This window comes from Euleptes europaea, chromosome 14, assembly GCF_029931775.1.
Source record: "Euleptes europaea isolate rEulEur1 chromosome 14, rEulEur1.hap1, whole genome shotgun sequence".
NCBI lineage: Eukaryota > Metazoa > Chordata > Lepidosauria > Squamata > Sphaerodactylidae > Euleptes > Euleptes europaea.
Genome location: NC_079325.1, coordinates 39,602,890 through 39,627,026, shown reverse-complemented (window position 1 = coordinate 39,627,026; position 24,137 = coordinate 39,602,890). Strand labels below are relative to the sequence as shown.

At 46.6% G+C, this 24,137-nt stretch overlaps 1 protein-coding gene across 1 annotated transcript in view; it reads right to left on the bottom strand.

Moving 5' to 3' along the window:
• The window catches only part of SCAI (suppressor of cancer cell invasion), a 79,022-nt gene that overhangs the window by 26,373 nt on the left and 28,512 nt on the right, over positions 1-24,137 (bottom strand). Inside the window, exon 3 of the mRNA XM_056860950.1 lies at positions 11,511-11,642. Coding sequence (XP_056716928.1) covers positions 11,511-11,642 — 132 coding nt within the window. The remainder of the gene's footprint in view (positions 1-11,510; positions 11,643-24,137) is intronic.

Genomic DNA, 24,137 nt, shown 5'->3' with positions numbered 1-24,137 from the left:
CTGAGCTGACAGATGTCTCAAAGGCTGTGCTGAGGATCTTCCAGGCTTATTGTCCCGGAAGACAATGCAGAAGCCCACTTAACAGGTATGGCCCAGGATTTCAAGTGTTAGACATGCTTGGGGACTACACCGTGACACAAGCAAAGTGTTAGAAGGGAATGCAACGTCATGTTTATTTAACTGCTATGTAGCTTCTCCTAAAGGTGACATTTCAAAATGCATTGGGAATAACTGATTAAGCCACAGTTCAACCTACTTGATTTTGCCTCTTACATTTTTCTTACCAGCCTAAGGAAAAAAATCTCTGGCCAGAACTGTGGGAATTTCAATACATTTTAACAATCTATGAAGAAAACGGAATTTATGGGCGGTATAAATTATGCACATGCTTGTTTTACAACATTTATTCTAGATTTGCTCATTGAAGCGAGCTCTGCCTGCTCACACACTATAAATCATCTTCAGACACCTCTTTGCTTTCTTGCTTTTTAGCAATCGTTGCCCACATACTTTCAAGCATCTCTGTAAAATACAGGGCTAGAAACTTTATTTAAAAATAAAAACAAAAAAACACCCAAGGCTTCCAGAAAATTGAATTTTGAAAGGGTATTTCTTTTGTGCTCCAAAATATACTTATAGCCCCACCTTAGTTGCCCGCTGCCGATGCTTAGGAGCAACGATTTCCCCCCCTTCACATCCTACCTAAAATTCACTGGATGACCACAGCTACTGCCATAGGCTGGAGGTGCTCTCACCAGCATTCACAGCACAAAATTGCGCAATCTAGCTAGAGAAGGGGGCTCTGTTCCTCAGCATGCCAATTTTCACACACACAATTCCCATTCTTCAAGGTTTATAATAGGAAGACGCTATTAAGCCCAGCATGCAGCTGCAACAAAAGGCCTTTGCAAAACGAAGGCAATTATTGGCCCAGAATCCGCAGTGCGACTCAGGCTCTTGGCTTCGTTATACTACAGGCAGAGCAATATGTGTGTCCAAGCAGGCCCTGCAGGGAACTAGACCTGTGCAAATGATGGGATCGCTCAGAACTCTCTCTCTTTCTCTTTGTAAGGCCTTATTGAAAGCTATTGTGCTCTGCCACAGAGCCTCTAGTCAGCTTTTACACAAGTGTTGAGGTCCTGGAAATTCTACAAGTCATCAAGTTACAACAGTCCTGCAAGCATTAAGGCAGATGTAACATCCAAAGAGCAGAGCAGCTGGTTTGAAAGAACTATCACTGTTCTGCCCTAAACTCTTAAAAAAATAATTCTGCAAGTTTCCAGCATGACTCAGACTGAACAAAGGAGAAACAGGACGCAGAGGGGGCTACTGGCTAGTGTCTGTGAAATCACCATAAACTCCCCCCCACTCAATATTAACAACTCGGCAAAATTTGTAATTTGAGAGGTGGGAACAAGTTGAAGCATGGTTGTGTACGTGAATAAATGTATATGTTTTAAGGAAGAATATCCACCTGAGACAAGAGGAAAGGGGCAGTGTCAATGGCCTACTCTGCTTCCAGTTAGCTGGAATGCATATGAGCGAGTTACAAAGCTAGGCTCACAGTGCAGCTGAAGATCTTACTATGCTTTCTCTTTAAATCTTATCCATTGTTACCTTAAGTACAGAACATCCATGAATTAAAATCTTAGAATGCCAAATTTTAAACCCAGTACCAAATGCATAGGGTTGCCCACCTCCAGGTAATAGCAGAAGATATCCTTCTATTACAACTGATCTCCAGCCGCTTTGGCAATTGAACTCTATGGCATTGAAGTCCCTTCCCTCCCCAAACCCTGCCCTCCTCAGACTCCACCCCCAAAATCTCCTGCCGGTGGCGAAGAGGGACCTGGCAACCCTACAAATGCAGTCTGAGATATTCACATATGCATGCACATTACATTTCTTATCCTGGGATCCAACAATTTGCTGAGCAAATAACTTTTAGCAAATACATTTAAAACTCAACAATACAAGGATGAGACCTATACCCTCCCTTCTCCTCTAGAAATGAGGAGGAGGTGGAGCCAGTACAAATTTTGGCTAGCTGCTACAATCAAGAAAAGAGTTGTAAGCCCCTTCTTTTCTGCACTTGATTTCTCAGTACTTAAGAACATCAACTTTTTAGGAACCAGGGCCAAACTTAGCTGGCACACCAGTATTAACTGCAATTCTGTATCTCAGTTGAAAACATTTTAGAAACAGAATGAACTATACCACTAAACCACTTCAGTCTGCTAGGGAGGTATATTTTTTAAACACCCCATCCCCACCCAAGAAAGCTAGCACAATAGGGAAGGGAACCTTGGGTACTTACCGTGAAGGTCCTTTCTTCTCTGAGGTAAGGAGAGCATCTTGTGAGAGACGGGTGATTCCCTTCCAGTTCCTTGGGATAGGCAGGATGTAAACAAACCAATTTCCTGTTCCCTGCTCCGGGATCACCCTTTCCTCAGTTTCAATACTTTCCGAGCTAGGGGATTAGCAGGAAGAAAGGAGGCTTGTCGTGTTATAGTGGTGGTCACCAAATAAATGGTAGAAAATGTTGAGACCAAGTTAACTTTGAACACTTTATTCAGCTATGCAGTTACAAGGTGGGGACCACATGGGATCCCCTCAAGACTAACACAGTGTTAACATTAACTGAAGTAACTCAATAGGCCCCATATTGTGAACATGGCTTTGGCAGACAGGGAACCCTCTTGCCCTGAGCAGAGCCTTTGAAATTATAGCACCCCTGTGCATCCTGTCAGAACAGAATAGGTACTCCCATGTGCTGACAACGGCTACTACGAGAGTGCTCCGTCCTCGCCCCGGGTGGGCCAAGATGCTCTCCTTACCTCAGAGAAGAAAGGACCTTCACGGTAAGTACCCAAGGTTCCCTTCTCTCTCTGAGGGGGAGAGCATCTTGTGAGAGACGGGATGTCCAAGAGCTGTGACGTCCTCAGGGTGGGTTAGCATTCATCTACTACATGTCGGAGCACTCTGCGACCAAAGGCTGCGTCCGCCGAAGCGTAGGCGTTGAGGAGGTAGTGTCTCACGAAGGTCGAAATGGAGGACCATGTGGCTGCCTTGCATATTTCTTCCACGGAGGCTTGTTTGTCGAAGGCTGCTGAGGTGGCCGCGCTTCGAATGGAATGTGCGGTGATGCCTTGTGGCACAGGCACGCCGACGGCTCTGTAGGCCTCCACGATGCAGAAACACAACATGCGACTGATGGTTGGTCTGGATAGTTTCTTGCCTCTGTTGGCTCCTGACACCGAGATGAAGAGGGAGTCCGTTTTTCTGAACAGTGCTGTGCACTCCAGATAGATGTGGAGGGCGCGTATCATGTCCAGGGTGTGCCAATCCTTCTCCCTGTCGTGACTCGGGCGTGGGCAGAAGGATGGCAGGTGGATCTCCTGTTGTCTGTGGAAGCTGGAGCCGACCCTAGGGATGAAGGTCGGTTCGGTTCTGAGGACCACCTTGTCCTGGTGGAAGACGCAGAGCCCCTCCCTCATCGAGAGAGCTCCCAACTAGGAGACCCTGCGCACTGAGGTGACTGCTGTAAGGAACAGTGTCTTGAATCGAAGGTATTTTAGGGGGACCTCCGCTAGCGGTTCGAAGGGAGGTCCGGTCAAGGCCGACAAGACTACATGGAGGCACCATGACGGAAAGCGGTGCATGACTGGAGGTGACGTCTGAGCAACCCCCTTTAGGAAGGATCTTATGTGGGGGTGTGCTGTGGTGGTTTACCCCTCCAGGATGGGGTTGACCATGGCGATAGCGGCCAGCTGCCTGCGCAGGGTGGATGTCTTGAGGCCCTGGTTCACTCCGTCCTGCAGGAACCTCAGTAGCTCTGCTGTGGATGGTGCTGTGGGATTCACATCTTTACGGCGGCACCATCTGACAAAGGCCTTCCAGGAGGCATTGTAGATTCTCCGTGTGGAGGGTCTCTTAGCCTCCAATATGGTGCTGATGATGGTGGGCTGATACCCGCAACTCAGAAGCCGTTGCCTCTCAATAGCCAAGCGGTCAGTTTCAGCCAGTCCGGGTCCTGGTGCCAGACCGGTCCCTGTTGCAGCATGTCCTGGGATATGGGAAGTTGCCAGGGTTCTTGTAGGGATAACTCCATAAGGGTGGAGTACCACGGCCTGCGTGGCCAGTCTGGGGCTATGAACAAGACAGTCGCCTGTTCTTGCCGGACCTTCCTCAGTGCCTTGGGTATGACCTGGAGTGGCGGAAAGGCATATAGAAGGCACTGGGGCCAGGGAGAGAGTAGGGCATCCACCTGTTCCGCTTCCCTGTGGGCATACCTGGAGAAGAAGCGGGGTGTTTTGTTGTTTGTCGGCGAGGCAAAAAGATCCACTGCCGGCGTCCCGTAATGTTGTATTAGGAGTTGAAACAGCTGGTCGTTCAGCGACCACTCGCCCTCATCTAGCATCTGGCGGCTGAGCCAATCTGCCTGAGTGTTGAGCTTGCCATGTATATGCTCTGCTCTGATCGACAGAAGATGCCCCTCGGCCCATGATAGGATCCAGGTCGCCTCCCCCTGTAGCGAGGAGGATCTGGACCCCCCCCTGCTTGTTCAGGTGGGCCTTGGCGGAAATATTGTCCATCCGTATCAGAACGTGGCGGCCCACAATGCTCGGCTGGAACTGTAGTAGCGCTCTGTGGATTGCTCGCATCTCCAGTCGGTTGATGTGCATGGCCTTCTCTCGAGGTGACTATGTGCCCTGGGCCACCTGATGTCCTAGAGTAGCCCCCCACCCCTCCAGGCTGGCGTCCGTGAAGATCTGGACTAGGGAGTCGTGGATGTAGGGTTGCCCTTTCTGCAGGGTCGGGGTGTGGGACCACCAACGTAGGCTCAGTCTGGTGGCTGCCGGGAGGGTTAGACAAATACTTTTCTTTTGGAGGATTTGCTGTTGGTATGGTTTGAGAAACCACTGCAGTGGGTGCGCATGGAACCTGGCCCACGTGACCGTGCTGATGCAGGAGACCATCAGCCCCTGTAGTTGAACCAGGGATGATAGTCCGACTGACCTCGAAATCATCAGGTGTTTGGCGAGACGAGCCAGCTTGGTAGCCTTGTCCTTTGGTAGGGTCAAGGTGTTGTCCCTGGTATTGATCAGAACACCGAGGTGTTGTATCCTTTGGGACAGAGAGGTGTTGCTTTTGGTCTGTTGATGAGAAAGCCGTGGTCACTCAGCACCTGAATAACTCTGGTGGTGTGATGGATGGCTGCATCCACCGTGGGTGCGCAGACCAGGATGTCGTCGAGATACGGGTAGACATGTATCCCTTCCCTCTGTAGAAGCGCTATCAGGGTGACGAGAACTTTGGAGAACACCCAAGGAGCTGGAGAGAGACCAAAGGGGAGTGCCCTGAACTGGAAGTGAAGGTCCCCGAAGGCGAAATGAAGAAATCGATGATGGTCTGTATGTATGGGAATGTGCAGGTAGGCCTCCATCAGATCTATCAATGACAGAAACATTCCCGGACACAGTGCTTCCACGATGGATCGGAGGGTCTCCATGTGAAAGTGTTTGGCTTGGACAAACTCGTTCACGAACTGCAGATCCAGGATGGCTCTCCAGTCCCCGTTCTTCTTGGGAACTGTAAAAAAGACAGAGTAGACTCCTGAGGATCTCTCTCGTGTTGGTACAGGTTCGATGGCCTGTATGTGCTGTAGATGTCGGATGGCCGTCATTGTCCTGGTGTGTTTGTTGCGTTTTTGTGGAGTGGGGGACGGAACGAAGCGGTCTGGTGGCAGGCGTAAGAACTCTATTCGATAGCCGTGTTGAATGACTTCGCGCACCCACCGATCTGGTTGCGCCATCTCCCACTGGTGTACGAAGAGGCTCAGTAGTCCTCCCACCGGCGCGGAGTCGTTGTCATTGTTTCTTTGGTTTGAAGTTGTGGCTCGGCTTGCCTGGCCTCTGGTTTTGGAACTGGTGCGGCCTGCCGTAATGTTGCCCCCCTCTGGGTGCGCCTCTTGCGTTGGACCATGCTGGACATCTTGGGTCGGCTCTAGGCTGCGCGAGTGTGTGGTAGGAGAGAAAGGAAGACGAGGTGCAAGAGTCCTTTCTGAGGTTCCCAGGCATGGCCTTCTTTCTGTCCTTAGTTTCCACTAAGATATCTTCCAGTTTGTCCCCAAAGAGCTTGTCACCTTGGAAGGGGTACGCCAACAGCATGGATTTGGAACCTTGGTCTACTTGCCAGGCACGAAGCCAGAGGGCTCGTCTGGTCACCACGTTAGTTCCCATGGCTCTGGCTGAAAGCATCATAGAGTCTAGAGTGGCATCCGCCAGAAAGTAGACTGCTTTCATCAGTCTGTTGAGACCCTCGTTCGCCTTGCGGTCCTCCAAGGGGAGAAGGGTGGCGAGTTTCCTTGCCCACACTATAGCCGCCCTCACAAAGAGGGTTGCAGTTGCAGAGGCTTGGATAGACATGGCCAATGCCTCATGGGTCTTGCGTGAGGCTTGGTCCGCCTTCCTGTCCAGGGGGTCTCTTAGGGAGTCCATGCCATCACCTGAGAGAAGGCCCGGTGACTGGAGTGCCGCCACAGGGTCCTCCACTAGGGGCAGGTGTAAAAGTTCCATGGCGTGTGGGGCCAGGGTGTAAAGCTTGCTGATGTTGCGGGGAAGAGGCCTGTTTCCCATGGGCATTTCCCACTCAAGCTTAAGGCGGTGCTCAAAGTATTCTGGGAAGGGTACCACCTTGGTGGAGGACTGCGTTCGGGGGAAAAACTCTTTGGGGCCCCTTGGCCTACCCTTCCCTTTCTCTCCCTCGTCAGGCTCAGGGGCCTCATTGAGGTCAAGGGCCATAATGGCCTTAGAGAGTATGTTCTGATAGTCCTCTCTGCAAAACAGTCGAGTCTGCTGCGCCTCTACAGGCTCCCCCTCCCCCTCTGAGGAGAATTCACCATCCTCTTTCCCTCCTTCGTCAGAATTGTATTGGGAGGGGGGGGACTCGTTGTCCTGCACTGAGTCGGATGTATTCATGGTCTTCCTTCCCGCCTTGGCGGAATAGGGCTTAAAGTTTCCCGCTGCAGTGCTGGTGCTGGGGCCCTCCTCTCCCCGTTTGGGCATGGGGATAGTGGGAGTGAGCGAGGAGTGGGTCTCCTTGGGTCGCGTATGGGTAGGCAGGCTGCAAGCCCCCTTGGGCCGTGGGCTGCAGAAAGGGAAATTCTTCCCTGAGGACCTGCCTCATTAGGGTGAGGAGGTCGCTCTGGGGAGTCCCGGTGAACTGGCCTCCCGATGCCCCTGTGGGCTGGGCGGGCTGGTGGCTGGGCAGGGGGCCCGGGGGGGGGGGTTGAGGCTCACCCATTAGTTGTGGTGCTGGTTTGTTGGTCTCCTTTGCGGCAGCCGCCGTCTCCCGGGAGCCCTCGCTGCCCCTGTGGGCTGAGTGTGCTGCGACCGTGGGAGACACTTCCCGGCATTGCTTCTTTCCGCTGCTACCTTGAGCAATGGCTGGGTCAGCGGCGGCCGGGTTGGGGTTCTTTTTCTTATCCCAGTCCTTTTTGGAGCCGGCGTCTGGCTGCTTCCACTTGCCGGAGGACGAGAAAGAAGCCTGGCGCTCATGCTGCTCCGTGTTGCCGCCCTTGCGGCTGCCGGAGGGCCCGTGTGACGGTTGGGGGGCGCTGGGACAAGTCCCTCCATGAACTCCCCCCGGGTGAGAAAGTCATCGGGTGCCGCTTGGTTCGCCATGCGTCGGGTTTCCGCCAGCTGATCCGCGGCTGTTGGTAGGGCTGCTAGGAGCTGCGATCGCTAATGGCGTCGGGCGTGGGACACGCGTGCTCGCCCAAAATGGCGGTCTCTGGAGGTGGGTTGCGACGGAGCAACCCTAGCTGCTGCCTTCCCACAGCGAGGCAGGAAGAAAACTGAGGAAAGGGTGATCCCGGAGCAGGGAACAGGAAGTTGGTTTGTTTACATCCTGCCTATCCCAAGGAACCGGAAGGGAATCACCCATCTCTCACAAGATGCTCTCCCCCTCAGAGAAAGGGCCCTTCCCTGGCTCTTAATGTGCAAATTGCTACCTACAGCAAGGGTGGTGGTTGTTTTTTTGAAACACACAGAGGGTGTTTTTTTGAAACACTCTGCAGAGTGACACAGTGGCATCTATTCAGGACTCTACCATGTCGTTCTGTTGTAGATGCAAGCCAAGTTGGGTGGAATTGGGTTGCAAAGTTTGTGGACTATACCATTTCAGACTGAACTGTGGGGAAGTGGATGGGGACTGAATATTAAAATGCCAATAGAAAGCTGACAGGCTACCTCTTTTGCTATGATAGGGATCATAGTGGCTATGATGGGGTTCATGGAACCCTATGTGGGCAAAAGCCAAATGGGACAGTAGCTAGAGTGAGGGACAGAACTGAGAGAGATCAAGTAGAAAAGCTAATAGAATCCAGCCTGTTAGAAAGGGTTTAGTGCAGCTCACTCCTTGATTTTAAATATTTGTATCTGAACTGCACCATCTACTGATGTGACCCCTCCTTTTCAAGAAAGGCTTACAGCAATAAAAGTCTAATGAAAACAAAGAGGATCAGTGGGGAAGTCTACTATTAAGTGCTCAGGCATACAAAACAGCCTGAAGGATATCAGCATTGGTGCCACACACAAGTGCATCTTGCATTTGCTAATTTGCTGCATGAGGGGATTTATTTTTTGTATACTCTCATGCAGCTCACATCCATTTCAATAGGGTTTGCTCAGGACAACATCACAATATGTATCAGAATATTCAGAAACTATTTAGAGAACACTTCAATCTCTTACCCCACCCCACCTGAAAATGACTTTGGATTTCTTAACTATTATGTGTTTTAACTCGCTAAACAAAGGTTGTGAATGGTCTCTTTCTTGAATGGATTTGAATTTTACATTATTGAACTTCACCCTGTACATCCTGCATTTCAAAGCCCCTTGGCCCTGCTTTTCTGTGGGGATGCCTCTATATAAAATAAGCAAAGATCCATGCATTTGCACCTGAAGTAGTAAGCTGTAGTCCAGGAAATCTTATGCTAAAAAGAAGTTGTTAGTCTTCAACGTGCTAAAAGATTTTCCACTTATTGTCCCTCCAGCTTGTTTCCTTTTGCAGGTTTCTTTTAAGAAGAACTAGTTTGGGGGAATCAAAAGAGTGGCGAAAAGCATTATCAGAACAAGGATTCTGCTTTAAATACTTTATAGAAAGGAGGGAAATGAAGTTTCAATTTATGCAACATGACCTTAACAGATTGCAACTAAAAGCTGGCAGAGCAAGAATATGGGGGGGAGTGTTTTGCCCCTTGAAGGCATCCCTTCTCCCATGAGAATCTCATCCCTTCTTGAAGCCATCCCCTTCTCCCATGATTGCTTGCTGCTCTTAATGATGTCCAAATTCAGCTACCTAAGGTGACTGCTTCACCTGGCCTTATGATGGGCATTAAGGAAAGAATTAGTATTTGGGACACAAAAAATTAAAGCTTCAGTAGAGTCACCTTGGCAAAAGCAGAAAAGGAACAGAGCATAGATTCAGTATGATAAGTAGTTGGTGGGGGGGAGAGAGATGTCTTCAATGCACACCTCCTAACTCCTGTCGACAAGAGCAGCAACAGGGCTGATCAGTATCTTGCTTTTCATTAATTCAGTTCCAGCTTTCCAGTGCAGCTATAGCAACAACGAGTGGGTATGCAACATTTCTCTCCCCTCACAGCACTTTCTAAATGTTATCTTATCTATTACCCAGAAGCCTCTACACAGGAAGGTAGGAGGTTGCTTCCATTTTTCTTTTACATACTGGAACAAGAACTGGGCCCAAGGTTGCAGAAGCAGCCTGTGGGAAAGGAATTTTGGCTCAGAGCTCTCTCGTTAGCACACTTTAACATGACATCTTGGAATATTCAGCCCTTTTAAAAAAATCACACTTGCTAAATCATGAATAAAAATCAGCCAAGAGCCAAGGACAACCAATCTGAACATTTCTTCCCCTTCCTTCTGCTACTCCTTTGACACGCTGAGCAGAAACAGAGAAATATTTAGGCAGAGGCAACATAAAAGGGACTTCCCAGCTGCTCAGGTATTTAGGAAGCTTGTACTGTCAGTACTTTGTTGTAACTGAGCCATGTTGGCCCACTACCAACAGGAGGGGTCCAGCCCCGATGCAGTTTGATTTGCACTTCTGGGTTCCAACTGAATGCAGCCCTTTCACACCTTCTGCCTGGCTTGCATCTGTTCACATCGTGAAGGGCTGCTGGCTTGCAGCTGCAGCAGCTCCCACCTACCTTGCATGGGGAGGAGGCCACCAGCTTGTGGTGGCAACTTGCATCCACCTACTTCATGCTGGGGCATGCCAGTTTGGGGCAGCCCCTCAGGACTTTCCCTAGTGATCTTAATGGCCAATCTGCCCATGTTAAGGTCCATCCAAATGGCAATGCAATGCAGAATTCACTACTGGATGATCAGAGATGCATGCCACATCACTCTAATCTTCTCTTAGATGTGAATGCCAGGCAGCCAAAGCCTAGATCAGTCCATCTTTTCATTGGCCAAACAAGTTGATATTCCTCATGCAAAAATCACTCTGCACGAAGAACTCCCAGCTTGATTCACTGGGAACAAGTACTAGTCACAAGACTGAGCAGAGGTTTGGGAAATGGAAGAGCAGAGGCCAGGGAACCCCTCACAACCAGACCGTTTCTGTTTACTTCTGCTGGCTCTGCCACTGCATTTCCACTGCACAAGGGAGCTAGAAGGCGAGAGAACACTGTGGGGAGGATGAGTCCAGTAGATTGTAAAATAGCTCCCCTAAGCAGGCAAACAGCACAGGCCCCGTAAGTCTGAAAAATCATAATCACAGATAGGGCTTCTAAACAAAGATCTTAAAGAACTGGTGATATCATAGAGCTTATAACAAAAACCTTCTAACTAAAATAAGACTTCAAATAAACAAACTGCTCCTATGAATTCTTTAAACATCCCAGTGGCCATATTCTTCTGAGGCACAACAGGGTTTCTTTATTTATGCAAGCACCAGCTTCACTGTGCAGTCCCTGCCCCTTGTTTTTCAACATGAGGTACTTGTTGCAACTCCTTCCTCTTCCATCCCCACAAGCCCTTCTGCCTGTTACTACAGAAAGGGGTGTTCCATCCTCAGAAGAAGAAGAAATTAAATTCCTCACCAGTGAAAGCTAAGTTTTTTGAGCTGTGTACAAGATAGGAATCAAGGACCTTTGCATAATCTGTTCTGCCCCGACACCCACAAAGAGATGCTTGAAAGCACACAGGAAAAACTAGCTGAAGCCCAAGAAGCCAAAAGGGTGGATGAAAATGTATTCTGGAGGTCGGGGGAATAGGACTTCGGTTCCCCTAGTGCAGCTTCTTGCCCCCCTCTGCCTGCCTGACCTAATTATTTTGCTAAACACCGCAGCACCTTAATGTGTATATTTGCATAATGTATGCATATCACAGAATTTGGAGTGCCTGGACACTGAATTTTCAGAGGCTTTATTTAAAATGCACATTCCCACTTCAAAGCACCTGAAGCCCACTGACCTTAAGCCATTGAAAAGCTGTTTGGATTTATCCAGCAGGTAACAGAAGTCTGTGACAGTTTTCCTCTCTCCCTGAGGGATGTCATCCTCCCCACCGCCCGTCGACATGGTTTCTTTCAGGGCAAACTCAGTCCTAGGAAAGAGGGGGGAAAAGGACAAAAGTCTACATTAGCCATGGATGGCAGGAGGCTCAGAACAAATGCTGCAGCTGGGGCTCTGGCACGTACAGTGTCACAAGGATGAAGAAGGGAGAAAAAACCACACACAGTTCCTCCCCCACCCCAGAGACCTACTAAAATCCACACAAGAAAAGAGTGGCCAGTGTGTACAGACACACAAATACATCTGATTTTATTTCCCACCATTCTTTACTGAACTGCATGAATAAAATGGCTAAGACAGCTCAAAAAAAAAAACCCTTTAAATCACATTTGTGTACAAACACGAGATTCTTACTATGCCAGAGTGGTTCATCGCTTGATCACTGATCCTATAGGTTTCTCCAACAGCATGGGGGAATGGACCGGGAATAAAGTAGCACAGTCCCATGGTAGCAGCATCCTATACATTTTTAATGCAAATCATGCCTTTAGCTGAAGACTTTCCCCCAGCTCTCCTAGACTTCAGCAGACCCATGGTCAGCCTCAGGGATCTTTTGGGCTGCCCCTAGAATCACACCCATGCACTGCAACATGTGCCAATGGTCAGCACAATGAGTCATCAATAAGCACCTGGGAAACTCACAGTCAAGGGTAAATGGTACAGGAGTTACAGAATTCTAAAGGGAGTAATGTAAACTGTACTAAAATTGTTTGGGTAAGAAATGATGCTGCCTTACTGGTCTTTGTTTCTGTTTAGTTACACTTGAGGACTCCACAATCATTGCTCAAAATGATGGTGATGACGACTAATTGAGGAACACCAATTTGGGGAGGGGAGAGTGGCGTCAGTGCCAATTCTGTGTCAAGTACTATGCTGAACACAGACCCCTTTCCTGACCAGCAGTGCTACGATTAGAAGGCTTGATTTGTTCATTTTTTAAACAAGTTTTTCTTCTTCCAACCCAGATCCCATCTCCCTCCCTAAAACCTTCCTTTACTTTGCACAAGTTATGTACAGATGAAGACAACTGCTCAGAGTTCCTTAATACACTTGTTTACATGCCAACATGTCCCAAATCAGCCTCGCCTACAAAACTGTATCTTGTCACTCTGAATAGATTCTAATGCACTGTGATGGATTCCTTCAGGCCACACAGTCCTGTCGGCTGCTTTCCTCAAGCCCACGTTTCAATAGGAACTTACTCCCCATTTCCCGAAAAAATAAAGGCTGACAGTATTGTCAGAAGGCCTATCATGCCTATGGGCATTATCCATTTTGAATTTTTTTTTTTGGGGGGGGGGAGAATGAATAAGGGATGTAGGAATGACCTACAAAAGCTGCAGAGCAACCTTTAGCCTACAAGAGCAGAAAATGGTAACCAGGGACATTTTTAGAGGAAAGCAGACAAGTCTCTTTCTAGGGCCTGTTAAAAGGAGAGGATGACTTGAATTTATGCATTACATTTATTGGTTTACAATATTTGTAGCTCCAGCTTCCAACCAGAACATCCAGAATACTGTAATGCAAAAATCCTTAAATACACAAACGTAATATTAATAAGTGGTTTTTAAAACCACACCATAAAATTATCGATGCTCACATGCCTGGAAGAACAAAGAAGTCTTCATCTGCCCCTGAAGAGACACCAGGTAAACACATAGAAGGAGGGAGAAGGGGAGAATCAAATCCCATAACTCTGAGGCCACAATAGAAAAGACACTGCTCCTAGTAAAGGACTACCCCAGCTCCCTAAAGGATGAAACTCCACTGACAGATCTTAAAATGGTGGGGATCATTTAGGAGAAGGCGCTCTCCAAAAATACTCAGGGTCCAGACCACATAGAGCAGGGGTGGGGAACGTCAGGCCCGGGAGCCGTTTAAGGTCCCCAAAATCATTTGGTCTGGCCCTTCATGGGTCCTGGCAGATCTCTAGCTCAGAAGGATCTAAGACTGGTGATCAGCACCCTCCTGCGGACAGGAATAGCCTCTGTTCAAGGCAGATGTGAGTTTGTTTTGCCCAGAAAAGGAACCTTTTTCCCCCTTGCAGAAGAGTCGTTAGTTATGGAGCTGCTAGGACCACCCAAGAAACTGTGTTAACCCTTTCCCACCCGGGCCATGGAGAAACGTATTGGTCAGCTAATTTTTAAGTTGATAATTTTGTATGGCCCGCGAATGATGTTATAAATATCCAAATGGCCCTTGGCGGAAAAAAGGTTCCCCACCCCTGACATAGAGCTTTAAAAGGTCAAACACACCACCTTCCCTTGCGCTCAGAAAAGAAGTGGTAACCCATGGAGGTATTAAATTTGTTCTGAAGTATGCCCTTGACAAATTCACCCAACCTGTCAGTACGTGACAGATAGCATTCTGTATCGGCTGCATTTTCCAAACCATCTTGCAGCCCCACATTTGTATGCCTTCCTCCCCAGAGTTCAGAGCTGCATTTTAAGTCTTTAAAGGGGTGATATTTTTTTCAGGTGGGAGGAAGAGGGCAGAGGTTCCCCACCTGCTATATAACTGGATATTCACATAGGTATCTAGTCCCTACACTCAATAGTCACCTGCCAGTCATATTCTTGCCAGGAGGCAAGAACATCAGAATAGAATAGGAGTACCTTGTCCTTCACCTGTAGCTCGGCAGCCAGACTCTTCAGAATGGCAATGCACAATTAACTATAAAAAAAGGTTCACACATTCCCATTTACCCTCACACACGCTCTTCTGGCTGAGAGATACACACACACAAAAAAGCTCATGGGCGGTGGGGAGTTAAGCACCTTCCCTTAAACGATCTCCTGCAAAGTCTCCCATCAGTGTTACCTAGCAAACACCAAGGAAACGCATAGTTCTGGTCACAGAACCTTTTATCTCTGTCTTAAAAGGGGAGGGGGTTGAAGAAAGAATGAAGAACACCAAGACTGACTGTGCTTAAATAAGCAAGTAAACAAGGTGGCACAAACAAGCCACTGGAAGAAGAAACAGATGGAAGGATGGCAAAGCAGACAAAACAGTGAGAGTGGGGGGCAGAGAAAATGAGCAAACTGAGAAAATGCCAGTTTCCTTGCCTCAGACAGAAAAGCAAAACTAAAAAAAAAAAAAAACACATTCAAAGCAGGCTAAAAATATCCAGATGCAGAAGGGAAAATGGGGCACCCAGGAAGAGAAGGCGGAAGAGAATAAAACCCAAAAGGGATGGTGGCAGTATTTTGCAAGGAGAGACCTTCAAAACTGCAAACATACCCAGGACTGCATCAATGGCCCTGCAACTTAAAAACATACCCAGGTTTTTGTGCTGAATTCTGTGACGCAAATCAAGCTCATTTACATGTGCTTGTGCAATCATTCCTTATATTTCTGCTAGTTATGGGGAAAAACAAAAAACAGGGCTGTCATCATTAAGACTATACCAGGCTTCATCAAAAAATGTACTGTAGGAATCAGCAGCTGGAACCCCAGGGCCAAATCTAGCCCTCCAAGTAGTGCTGACTTCCCAACCAATTGCTTAAACCAGAGGCAAAAGGAACAAGAGGGCAAAATGGTGGCTCTTGCGGGCAGTGTACTAGAGCAGGGCTTCTTAAACTTTTTCCACTTTCAACCCCTTTTCACCCGAGAAATTTTTAAGCGACCCTGGGTATATAGGTATATAAAATAGGTATACAAATCAAACATTTACTGATAATCATAAATAAATTTATTTTAAAACAATTCTTTGGTATACATATAATTTCACCATTTACTGTTGCCAAATTTTTCATGACCCCCACATTCAGTTAGGCGACCCCATATGGGATCATGACCCACAGTTTAAAAAGCTTTGTACTACAGGAGAGGGCTGCCTTCCCCACCCACTGAAGTATCCTTTCCATAAAATATGTTGCCTATTGCATAGCCACCCATGGATATCTAGTCACACAGTTTTAATCACCAAACAGTGACCGGCTTTCCAAGTACACAATGCCCCGTGGCTATAAATTTTTATCAGAGCACACAACTTCAGTTTTCAGAGCCGAACTATAGCAACACTAGTTCTCTTTCAGTTAGTACTAACTCCATAAGCCATAGTGAGCATTATGAAGCACATTTCAAGTAACCAGAGCTCTTCAAATACATTAATTCAGCAATCTTATGATACAACCCTGTACACTAGCCAAATATCTTCACAGACGGACAACAGCTTGTCTCAGGCCACTGAGAACCTCAGTGGCAGAGTATACACTTTGCCTGGAGAAGATCACCATTCAGTCCCTGTAGTCTTCCATACAGGAGATCAGCTAGCAGGACTACTAAAGATGCTTCTATGCCCAAGATATTGGCAAGCCAAAGAGGACTGTGCTGAGCTAGATAAACCAATGGCCTGGCTAAGAATAAGGCAGCTTCATATGAAGCATTGGCTTGGGCTTTGGGAATAAGCCCATTTAGCTCTTCATGGCCGCCTCAAGTTCCCGCTGAAAGTCCTACTGCACTGGCTTAACAGTTAACTAACCAAAAACACAGATTTTGATTCATGCTGAACTCCCACAGAGTCTAAAGGTGCAACCCATGCTCAAATTAAACTTGAAAAATGTGATTTAAGCAGATGAGCAGTTTTAAACTCCCTTCAGAGTGTATGTTCAAGCAAACCTAAAGAATCTGGGCTGTGAGTAAGGCTCCCTTAAGGAAAGGTGTGCATGGGGCAAACTGATGAGGATGCAACCGCATCACCATCTTCATCTTTCCTTCTGTAAAGGGAACATACAACAGCTAAACACTGAAGCTTATGTTGTTGTTTTTTATGCTTAACTCAATGGTTTAAAATGTAACATGCTTAATTTTTTTTTTAATACGCCCGTGTTCAGCAACTGACATTCAGAGCGGTCAACACTGCCCTGGGAAGGGTCATCGCTCAGAGAAGCATCTGTTTTGCACGCAGAAGGCCCCCGGAGTCAATCCCAGGCATCACTGCTGAAGGGCTGAGGAGTTAAGTGCTGCGAAGGACCCTTTCCTCCCTGACACCCTGGAAAGCTGCTGCGAGTCAAAGTAGACAATATTGAGCGGGATGAAACAGCAGTATCTCTGTATAAGGCAGCTTTATATGTTCACAAGAAAAAGCCAGTATGGTCTGATGGCTGTTTCATATGACTCAGAATTCACAGATTCAACACATGACATGGCCTTGTGCAAGCCACACACCACAAGGAAGAGACAAACCTATAACTTCATCATGTTAGGTATACTGTTTCATTTAGACCTGCCTCCCAGAGCAAGAGAGGACAGAAATACCCATCTTAAAGATGACCTCCTTCCCGAGATAGAGAATACCAAGGAATGCACCTGCCCTTCTTCCCCCTCCTGGGTTGCTGACTCTGAATCCTTGGCCTAATAACTTCAATATCCTCCATCTTGTTGCCTGCAGATGTGCCTCCCCTTCTCCACCACCCCCTCTCCAATACAGCAAAGGTTATAATACATGAGTAGAAAGATATGGAAATCATGACCCACTCATGGCTCACTGGCAAAAAAACCTGCATTCTCTCGGAGAAGTAATCATGAGTAAGTGAGAGTGTATGCTTCGTATGCCCAAGGTCTCAAGTTCATCTCCATCCATCAGACCTCTGCTTGAGATCTTGGAAGCTGCTCCTGCTGCTAGTACTGAGTCTGGGAGCACTGGAATGGATGGACCAGAAATCTGACCCAGTGTTAAGCAGATCTTGATGCCTGCATCCTCTACAAAAACCATGGGATTAGGACCAGTTAATGCACTCAATAGAACCAAGTAACAGAACCAAGCTTGTCCTCAACAGGCTCAATTCTGTCTGCAAGATGAAGGAATGGCACAGAAGAATGCTCCACAGCAACAACACACTGCTTGCACAATAGAAAGAGAACATATCAGGGAAAAGACAAGGCTTCTTTTCGCCACATCATGCCCTTTTGTTTGAATAAAGTGCAGGGAATTTAAGATATGAACAAACCTGTTCCAAAGTGGGAATGGTACAGAGAAGGAAAAGCAGCCAAACAGCTCCGAAGGAGGATGGTCTATTCTCATAAATTGGTATTTCCCTTGCAAAACAGCTCTTCAACATAATCCTTCAACATAAAACCTGTTCCCAAGACAATATGCTGAAAAGCAACCAGAGAGGCATACTCAACAACAACAACTGAAACACTTCTGTCATCAGATTGCACCCCAAGGATCCCAGGGGCTGGGTGGGGGAGCAGAAATGGTAGAACAAGGAAGGAATAAGAGAAGAACAAACCAAAAACACAACAACAAGCAGCAGCACTGGGCAATTCAGAGGCAGAAGGGAAAGAATCTTTTTGCAAAGTGCTGTATGATTACAACAAAACAGGCAGTCTTCTAACGGGAAAAGATCCACTCCCCCCCAGCCCCAGACTCCACCCCCCAACACCTACAATCTGTCCCCCATGAAGATCAGTTTACTCAAACTGGCAGCTGTCTTCCTTGCTACCTGGCTGCAAAATCCCTACTAATAAGCACTTTGTGTTCTACAGTTCCATGGTTCACAGATGCCAGTTCTTTACCCAAGAGGTAGTTTAGGCATCAAATTAGGCAGTCAACATTTCAGACAGCAGCTCTCGATAATTTAACAATTAGGCCAACAATCCAGTTGCCTTATATGAACCCTGACCTTTGGTTTTCTACCTTAACCGTCATCTTCTGCTTTGCTGCTCTCAAAATTCCACCCATTTCCCCCTTTTGACTCCTTATCATTTGAACCCTCTCAGTGATTGTTTCAATAACCAGAAGGGATGCATGTAGGCTTTGGTCACGAACTTATTTTTAAAGACAGGCCATATTGTCTACTGAGCAAGGTGACAAAGGGTTAGCAGCCCTTAGGTCAGCACACTGACCGCTCACAGGCAAAGACTCAGGCAAAGGCTCTTTAATTTCTTCTCTCAAGCCTAAAGATCAGCAGAGGTTTTGGCAGATCCCTTCCTTCTAGACATACAATTGGAGATGTGCAAAAAGGGAAGGGCTTTGTCAAAGCCTCCCTTGCTGTTGGCATTGCAAAAGAAGGCTTTGCCTGCAACTTGGAGAAAGTGGCTGAAGTGAGTGAGGAGGGAGGGTGGTCTTTGGGATCAGGGACTATGCTATGAGCCAGGCTCCCCCAATCCCATGTTTAAATTTATGTAATGCTTCTTAACCAATTTTTTGAAGCAGCTCACAAATAAAATGTATAATACAGAAAATGGCTTTTCTCAAATTAAAACAAGCCATCAATAATACTGCAGCAAACACCAGAAATAAGCAGCAGCAGTTGCAAATAGATAAATATTCTAAAAACAATAGTTACCAGCCCCAAATGTTTTTTGAAAAAGCAAGAAAACATTAATTTCTGCCAAAGCTCAAAAGAAGGAAGCAAGCCCATAACGGTAGCTATTATTCATCACTAAACCTTTTTTGCTGAGTTTGCAAGCTAACCGAGAGTTCAAGTACTTTTCAGCTATCAGTGAACTGTTTGCTTAAAGGTTTTTTTTAAAAAAAAAAAAATCTTGGACCGTTAATTGAAGCAATTTCAGAAAAGTTAGATTAACAGCTTTTTAATAGAGGTTGGTTAAGAGTCAAGATTGGCCTTCTTAGCTTGCTATATCAGATGTAACTTATTTGCACATGCTGATTGGTTCATGATAATCAACACTAGTGCAAATGAGCCAATCAGTTATCTAAATAATCATAGGACTATGATAGAACAGATTTAGAAAAATCTAAGATTGATAATTTTCTATAAATATGCACTACTGCAACAAGCAAATCAGATTTCTCTGGATGGAAATCTCAGAAGTCGACTAGGTGAGATATCTGGGTGTGTAACTTGGGCTTTTGGATAATGCCTAAAAGCAGTGAAGAAGGAGCCCTGTGGTGCAGAGTGTTAAGCTGCAGTACTGCAGTCAAAAGCTCTGCTCACGACCTGAGCTCAATCCCGACAGAAGTCGGTTTCAGGTAGCTGGCTCAAGGTTGACTCAGCCTTCTATCCTTCCGAGGTCGGTGAAATGAGTGCCCAGCTTGCTGGGGGTAAAGGGAAGATGACTGGGGAAGGCACTGGCAAACCACCCCGCAAACAAAGTCTGCCTTGGAAACGTTGGGATGTGACGTCACCCCATGGGTCAGGAATGATCCAGTGCTTGAACAGGGGACCTTTACCTTTTTTTAAAAAAAGCAGTGAGCCCAAAAGCTGAAACCTGGTTTGTTTTTTAAACTATTACTCATTATAAGATGATTAATGCTAGGAATCTTGATAATTTTGGCATTCATCTTCACAGTAATTGAAGGGTCAATTTTACTTGTTTCTATTTTCTTCTGCCTCTCATAATAAAAGAGAACTATTTCTTTCCTCAATAAAACTTCCAAGTCTCTATAGGTTTTCTGTCTGATTTGTTGGTTAAAGTTCAAAGAACTGACCTCACCCCCTTACTCTTTTGTATTATCAGAATTAAAGGTCGATAATCATCCTTTAACATACAATCATCCTGGAGAACTCTGCTGCTAAACAGTTTGAATAAGTTCGGATCCTCTAACTGGATGCGGGAGTGGAATCTCTCATTACATGCCCAGGCAAATTGCTGTAGGAAAGGAGTTCTGGAAGCAAGGCTGCACCACAGAGAGTAGACCCATCTGTTGAGGCTCCCTTTTCCAGAAAATGGGAGCATGTGGAGAAGGGCCTCTGAAGCCTCTTAATATGCAAGCAAATTCATACAGGAGAATTTCTATGGTGATCTCTATGGTGCCCTAGTCCCAGGCAGGTTAGGGCTTTATGGGTCAGAATCAGCATTCTGAATGGTTCACAGAAGCAAACTAACAGCCCGTGAGGTTCTTTTAAGACTGGCACACATTCCCTTATTGATGTGAGCTGAATTTTGCACCTGTTACTGAACAATCTGCCCTGACCTGGATGGCCCAGGCTAGCCTGGTCTCGTCAGATCTCAGAAGCTAAGCAGGGTCAGCCCTGGTTAGTATTTGGATGGGAGACCACCAAGGAAGTCCAGGGTTGCTATACAGAGGAAGGCACTGGCAAACCACCTCTGTTAGTCTCTTGCCTTGAAAACCCCATAAGGGGTCGCCATAAGTCGGCTGCGACTTGACGGCACTTTACACACACACTGAACAATCTACAGAAGCAGTTCCCCATAAAGAGCACTGACGTAATCTAGTCTGGATGTGATCATAACAAGCATACCTGTGGCCAGATGCCATTTTCCCTAGAAAGGACACACCTGGTGAACCAACCGTCATTGGTTAAACATGCAACCCACTATTGCAGATCCCTTCAGAAGGACATTCAGTTATGAATCTAATGGTATCCACAAGCAGAGAATCCATTCCTTCAGGGGAACTGCAATCTAAAACATGCCAACTCCTCATTACCTGGATATTCATAAGGAGAAAAGCGGGGGGATGAACACATCAACTTTTTACATGGGACAGAAAGAATCTGCACCAGTATGGGCATTTCATTATCCTTCTCAATTAGGTTGTAAAGAATAAAGACAACCATGTGGATCTGTTAATCATGCTCAGTCCACCAAATGGCATGAAGAGTTTGGCAGGCACGCTCGCTCAGAGTTGGTGTCGCAAGTGATAAGTGCCGCATCTGACTCCACTGACGGCGGGAAACATATTGCTGGATGATTAAAAATAGAAGGCAATATCTAAAGGAAGCCCTGCTGACTGGGAAAAGAAAAGAACCACACTGCTATCTTCCCCTTCCTGCCCACCTACGTCCGCCTCAGCCAGAAATCTGTTTGGAGTGCCATAAAAAAAAATACAACACAATCGACTGCAAGGGGAAAGCCTCCACTCACAGACCCACTGGGCTTCTCAAGCAGCCCTGGGAACATCCAACTATTGGTACCAGGTTTAGTTATGCCAATGTTTATCATCTACAACAAGCTACTGGCAAAGAACTCCTTGTTGGCAGCTACAGTTTAAAGGTACAAGGTGGGAAATCGGGTGCCAAAAAGAAGAGGGTCTAAACCCGTGTTGGAGAACCTATGGCACACGTGCCGCAGCCGGCATGTCGAGCCCTCTCTGTGGGCACGCAGACCGTCGCGTCCGCCTAGGGTTGTGCCGTGGTGAGGGCGCTGAGGGCAGTGCTCCTTCTCCCCAAGCCCATGCTCCCCAAGCCTGCGCTGGCGCCCTCCCTCTCTCAGCTGAGCTGATGCCGCAGCTCAGCTGTTTGTTGGGGGCTCCGCCTGTCTAACAAAGCATTTAGAAAATTCTACATTTGCAGACAATCCTACAAGCCATCAGGAAATCTACAAGGAATTTTCTAGCATTGTAGCAGCTGCAAAGGTGAATTTCAGTAACAGATTTTTACAGTCCCCTAAGATGGAGACAACCCTGTGTTTTCTTACTTCTCCAGATAAAGCCAAATTTGAAGAACTTGATCTTTCCTGCCTACACTGGTTAGATTTAGAAAATCTGGAAATAGAGCTTTCTTGAAATTCTATTAGCTCCATCTGGAAAAATAAATTCTATGACCTGCATGAAACACTTGAGAAGATAGAAGGGATGACAAAGGACAGCACAGTTAGTTCTGAAAATGAAATCCTTAAAGTGTGGAATTCTCTGCCAAATAATTTTAAGTCAATGAAAGCACTTGGGATTGCTTTCGTTACTTTGTTTGGATCATCTTATGCTTGTGACCAGCTGTTTTCAGCTTTGAATTATATCAAATCTGACACCAGAAACAGGCTAACAGAGTGCTGCATGTGTTGCTCTCAAACTTACAAAGTATGAGCCAAGGGTAGACAAATTATCAGCATGCACACAACAGCAAAAATCACATTAATTGTTCAAAAAATTTACTTAAGTACAATAATGTCCGGTGGCTGAGCAGAGGACGAGTCCTGGAGAGATGCATGCCAAATACAAACAACTTTTTATTGAAAGGTAAAAGTTTGCATCATTGAAAGCTCTGTTATTGTGTTTTTCTTTTAACGCAAAATATGTGAATGTATGAGTTGTTTTTTCTAAACTAAAACCTCAGTATTCAGGTTAAATTGCCGTATTGGCACTTGGCGATTAATAAGTGGGTTTTGGGTTGCAGTTTGGGCACTCTGTCTCTAAAAGGTTCGCCATCACTGGTCTAAACACATCGCACTCTAAAAACCCACACAACAGAAAAACTATTGTAAACAGTACTGCTATGAAGGCTGAATAGGTGACTTGAAATTTTCTTCCCAGTGTTCACAAGCAAGGACATGCAAAGTCAAAGATCCAGCTTTTCTTCTGCCTTTCCAGTTTTCTCCAGGAAGAATCAAGTAGAGATGGACTGAACTCCTATACAGGATAAGGACTCTTCAGGTTGGGCCTTTCCTTGGAGAAGGGGCGGAACATAACCTTTTGTAGCTCAACAAGATATAGCTCTTCTTCCTCCAGGTCCTGTTTTCTCCCAAAGATAAAAGTAGGTTGGGAGAGGAGATCTTGATTTGCCTAGCACATCTACTTCTTGGGAACCACAATATCTGCCATGCCCATTCTTGTCCCCACTGAAGGTTCCTCTTGCTCCCACCTAATCTGAATGACATGTCCACAGATAGAAAAAATGATATATTTGAGGCACATTTCACACTCCGCCTCTTCAAGAAACAAACACTGCAAGTCCAGATGGAGCAGGTGGCGCAGAGCTAAGATTTTAATTTCTTGAGCTGTTTAGTTTTTAAGTAGGTCCCCAAATGCCCCACAGCTGAACCCAAAATCTGGGATGGGGGGAGGAAAACTGGTCCAGAGGCTTATCCAGCAGAAAGAAACAACCTTGAAATTGCCTTGCAGGATCTAGCCAAGATCCATCTACATCTGTATTGCTGGTCCGAAGCAGCAAGCCCAACGCTGCTGAAAACCACCCTCTGCTCTGACCCCAGCATCTGGTAGTCAGCGAATACTACGCAGCTATACATGGAGGCTCCATTATCACAAAACATACCCTCTGGGAATCTGCATAACCCCTTTCCTTTTTCTAAATGCCAAGTAAGGGCTAAACTACACAGAATGACGCAAAATTCATAGATGGATTTCTAGTGCTTTTTTTCTCTTTCGAAACAGAAGCCACGGAAAGCCCTAATTCAGGTGGTAATTACAGCATAGTGGGGGGAGAAGAAACATTAAGCCTTTCCTGCCACACCATGTTCCCAACTACAACCATTCCCACCCAGATTTTTGTCCTGCTGCAGAAAACAGACAAGACTGTCAGGATCAGGCGTCTGTCCCTAGCATACCTTAAGCAAACGCATCCAGGCAGGTAGCTCTGAAGCAGTAATACTTTATTAGGAGCAAAAAGACAGATTAAAGGACTGACTGCCTACAGGCAGGTGAGGCTGGTCATGGCGAAACATAGGCAGGTTACATGCTTAAAAGCACTACAGGCTGTGAAGGTAAACATGGCTAAGCAACCCCGACATAAGCGATTCCCAGGAAGGAAGACTAAACATTAGAGCACAGCTGTGGAAAACAGGACGAGCAAAACTGTACACAGAGTTTACAAGCAAGAGAACCAAGGTCTTGACGTGTAGCCAGAAACTGGCCTAC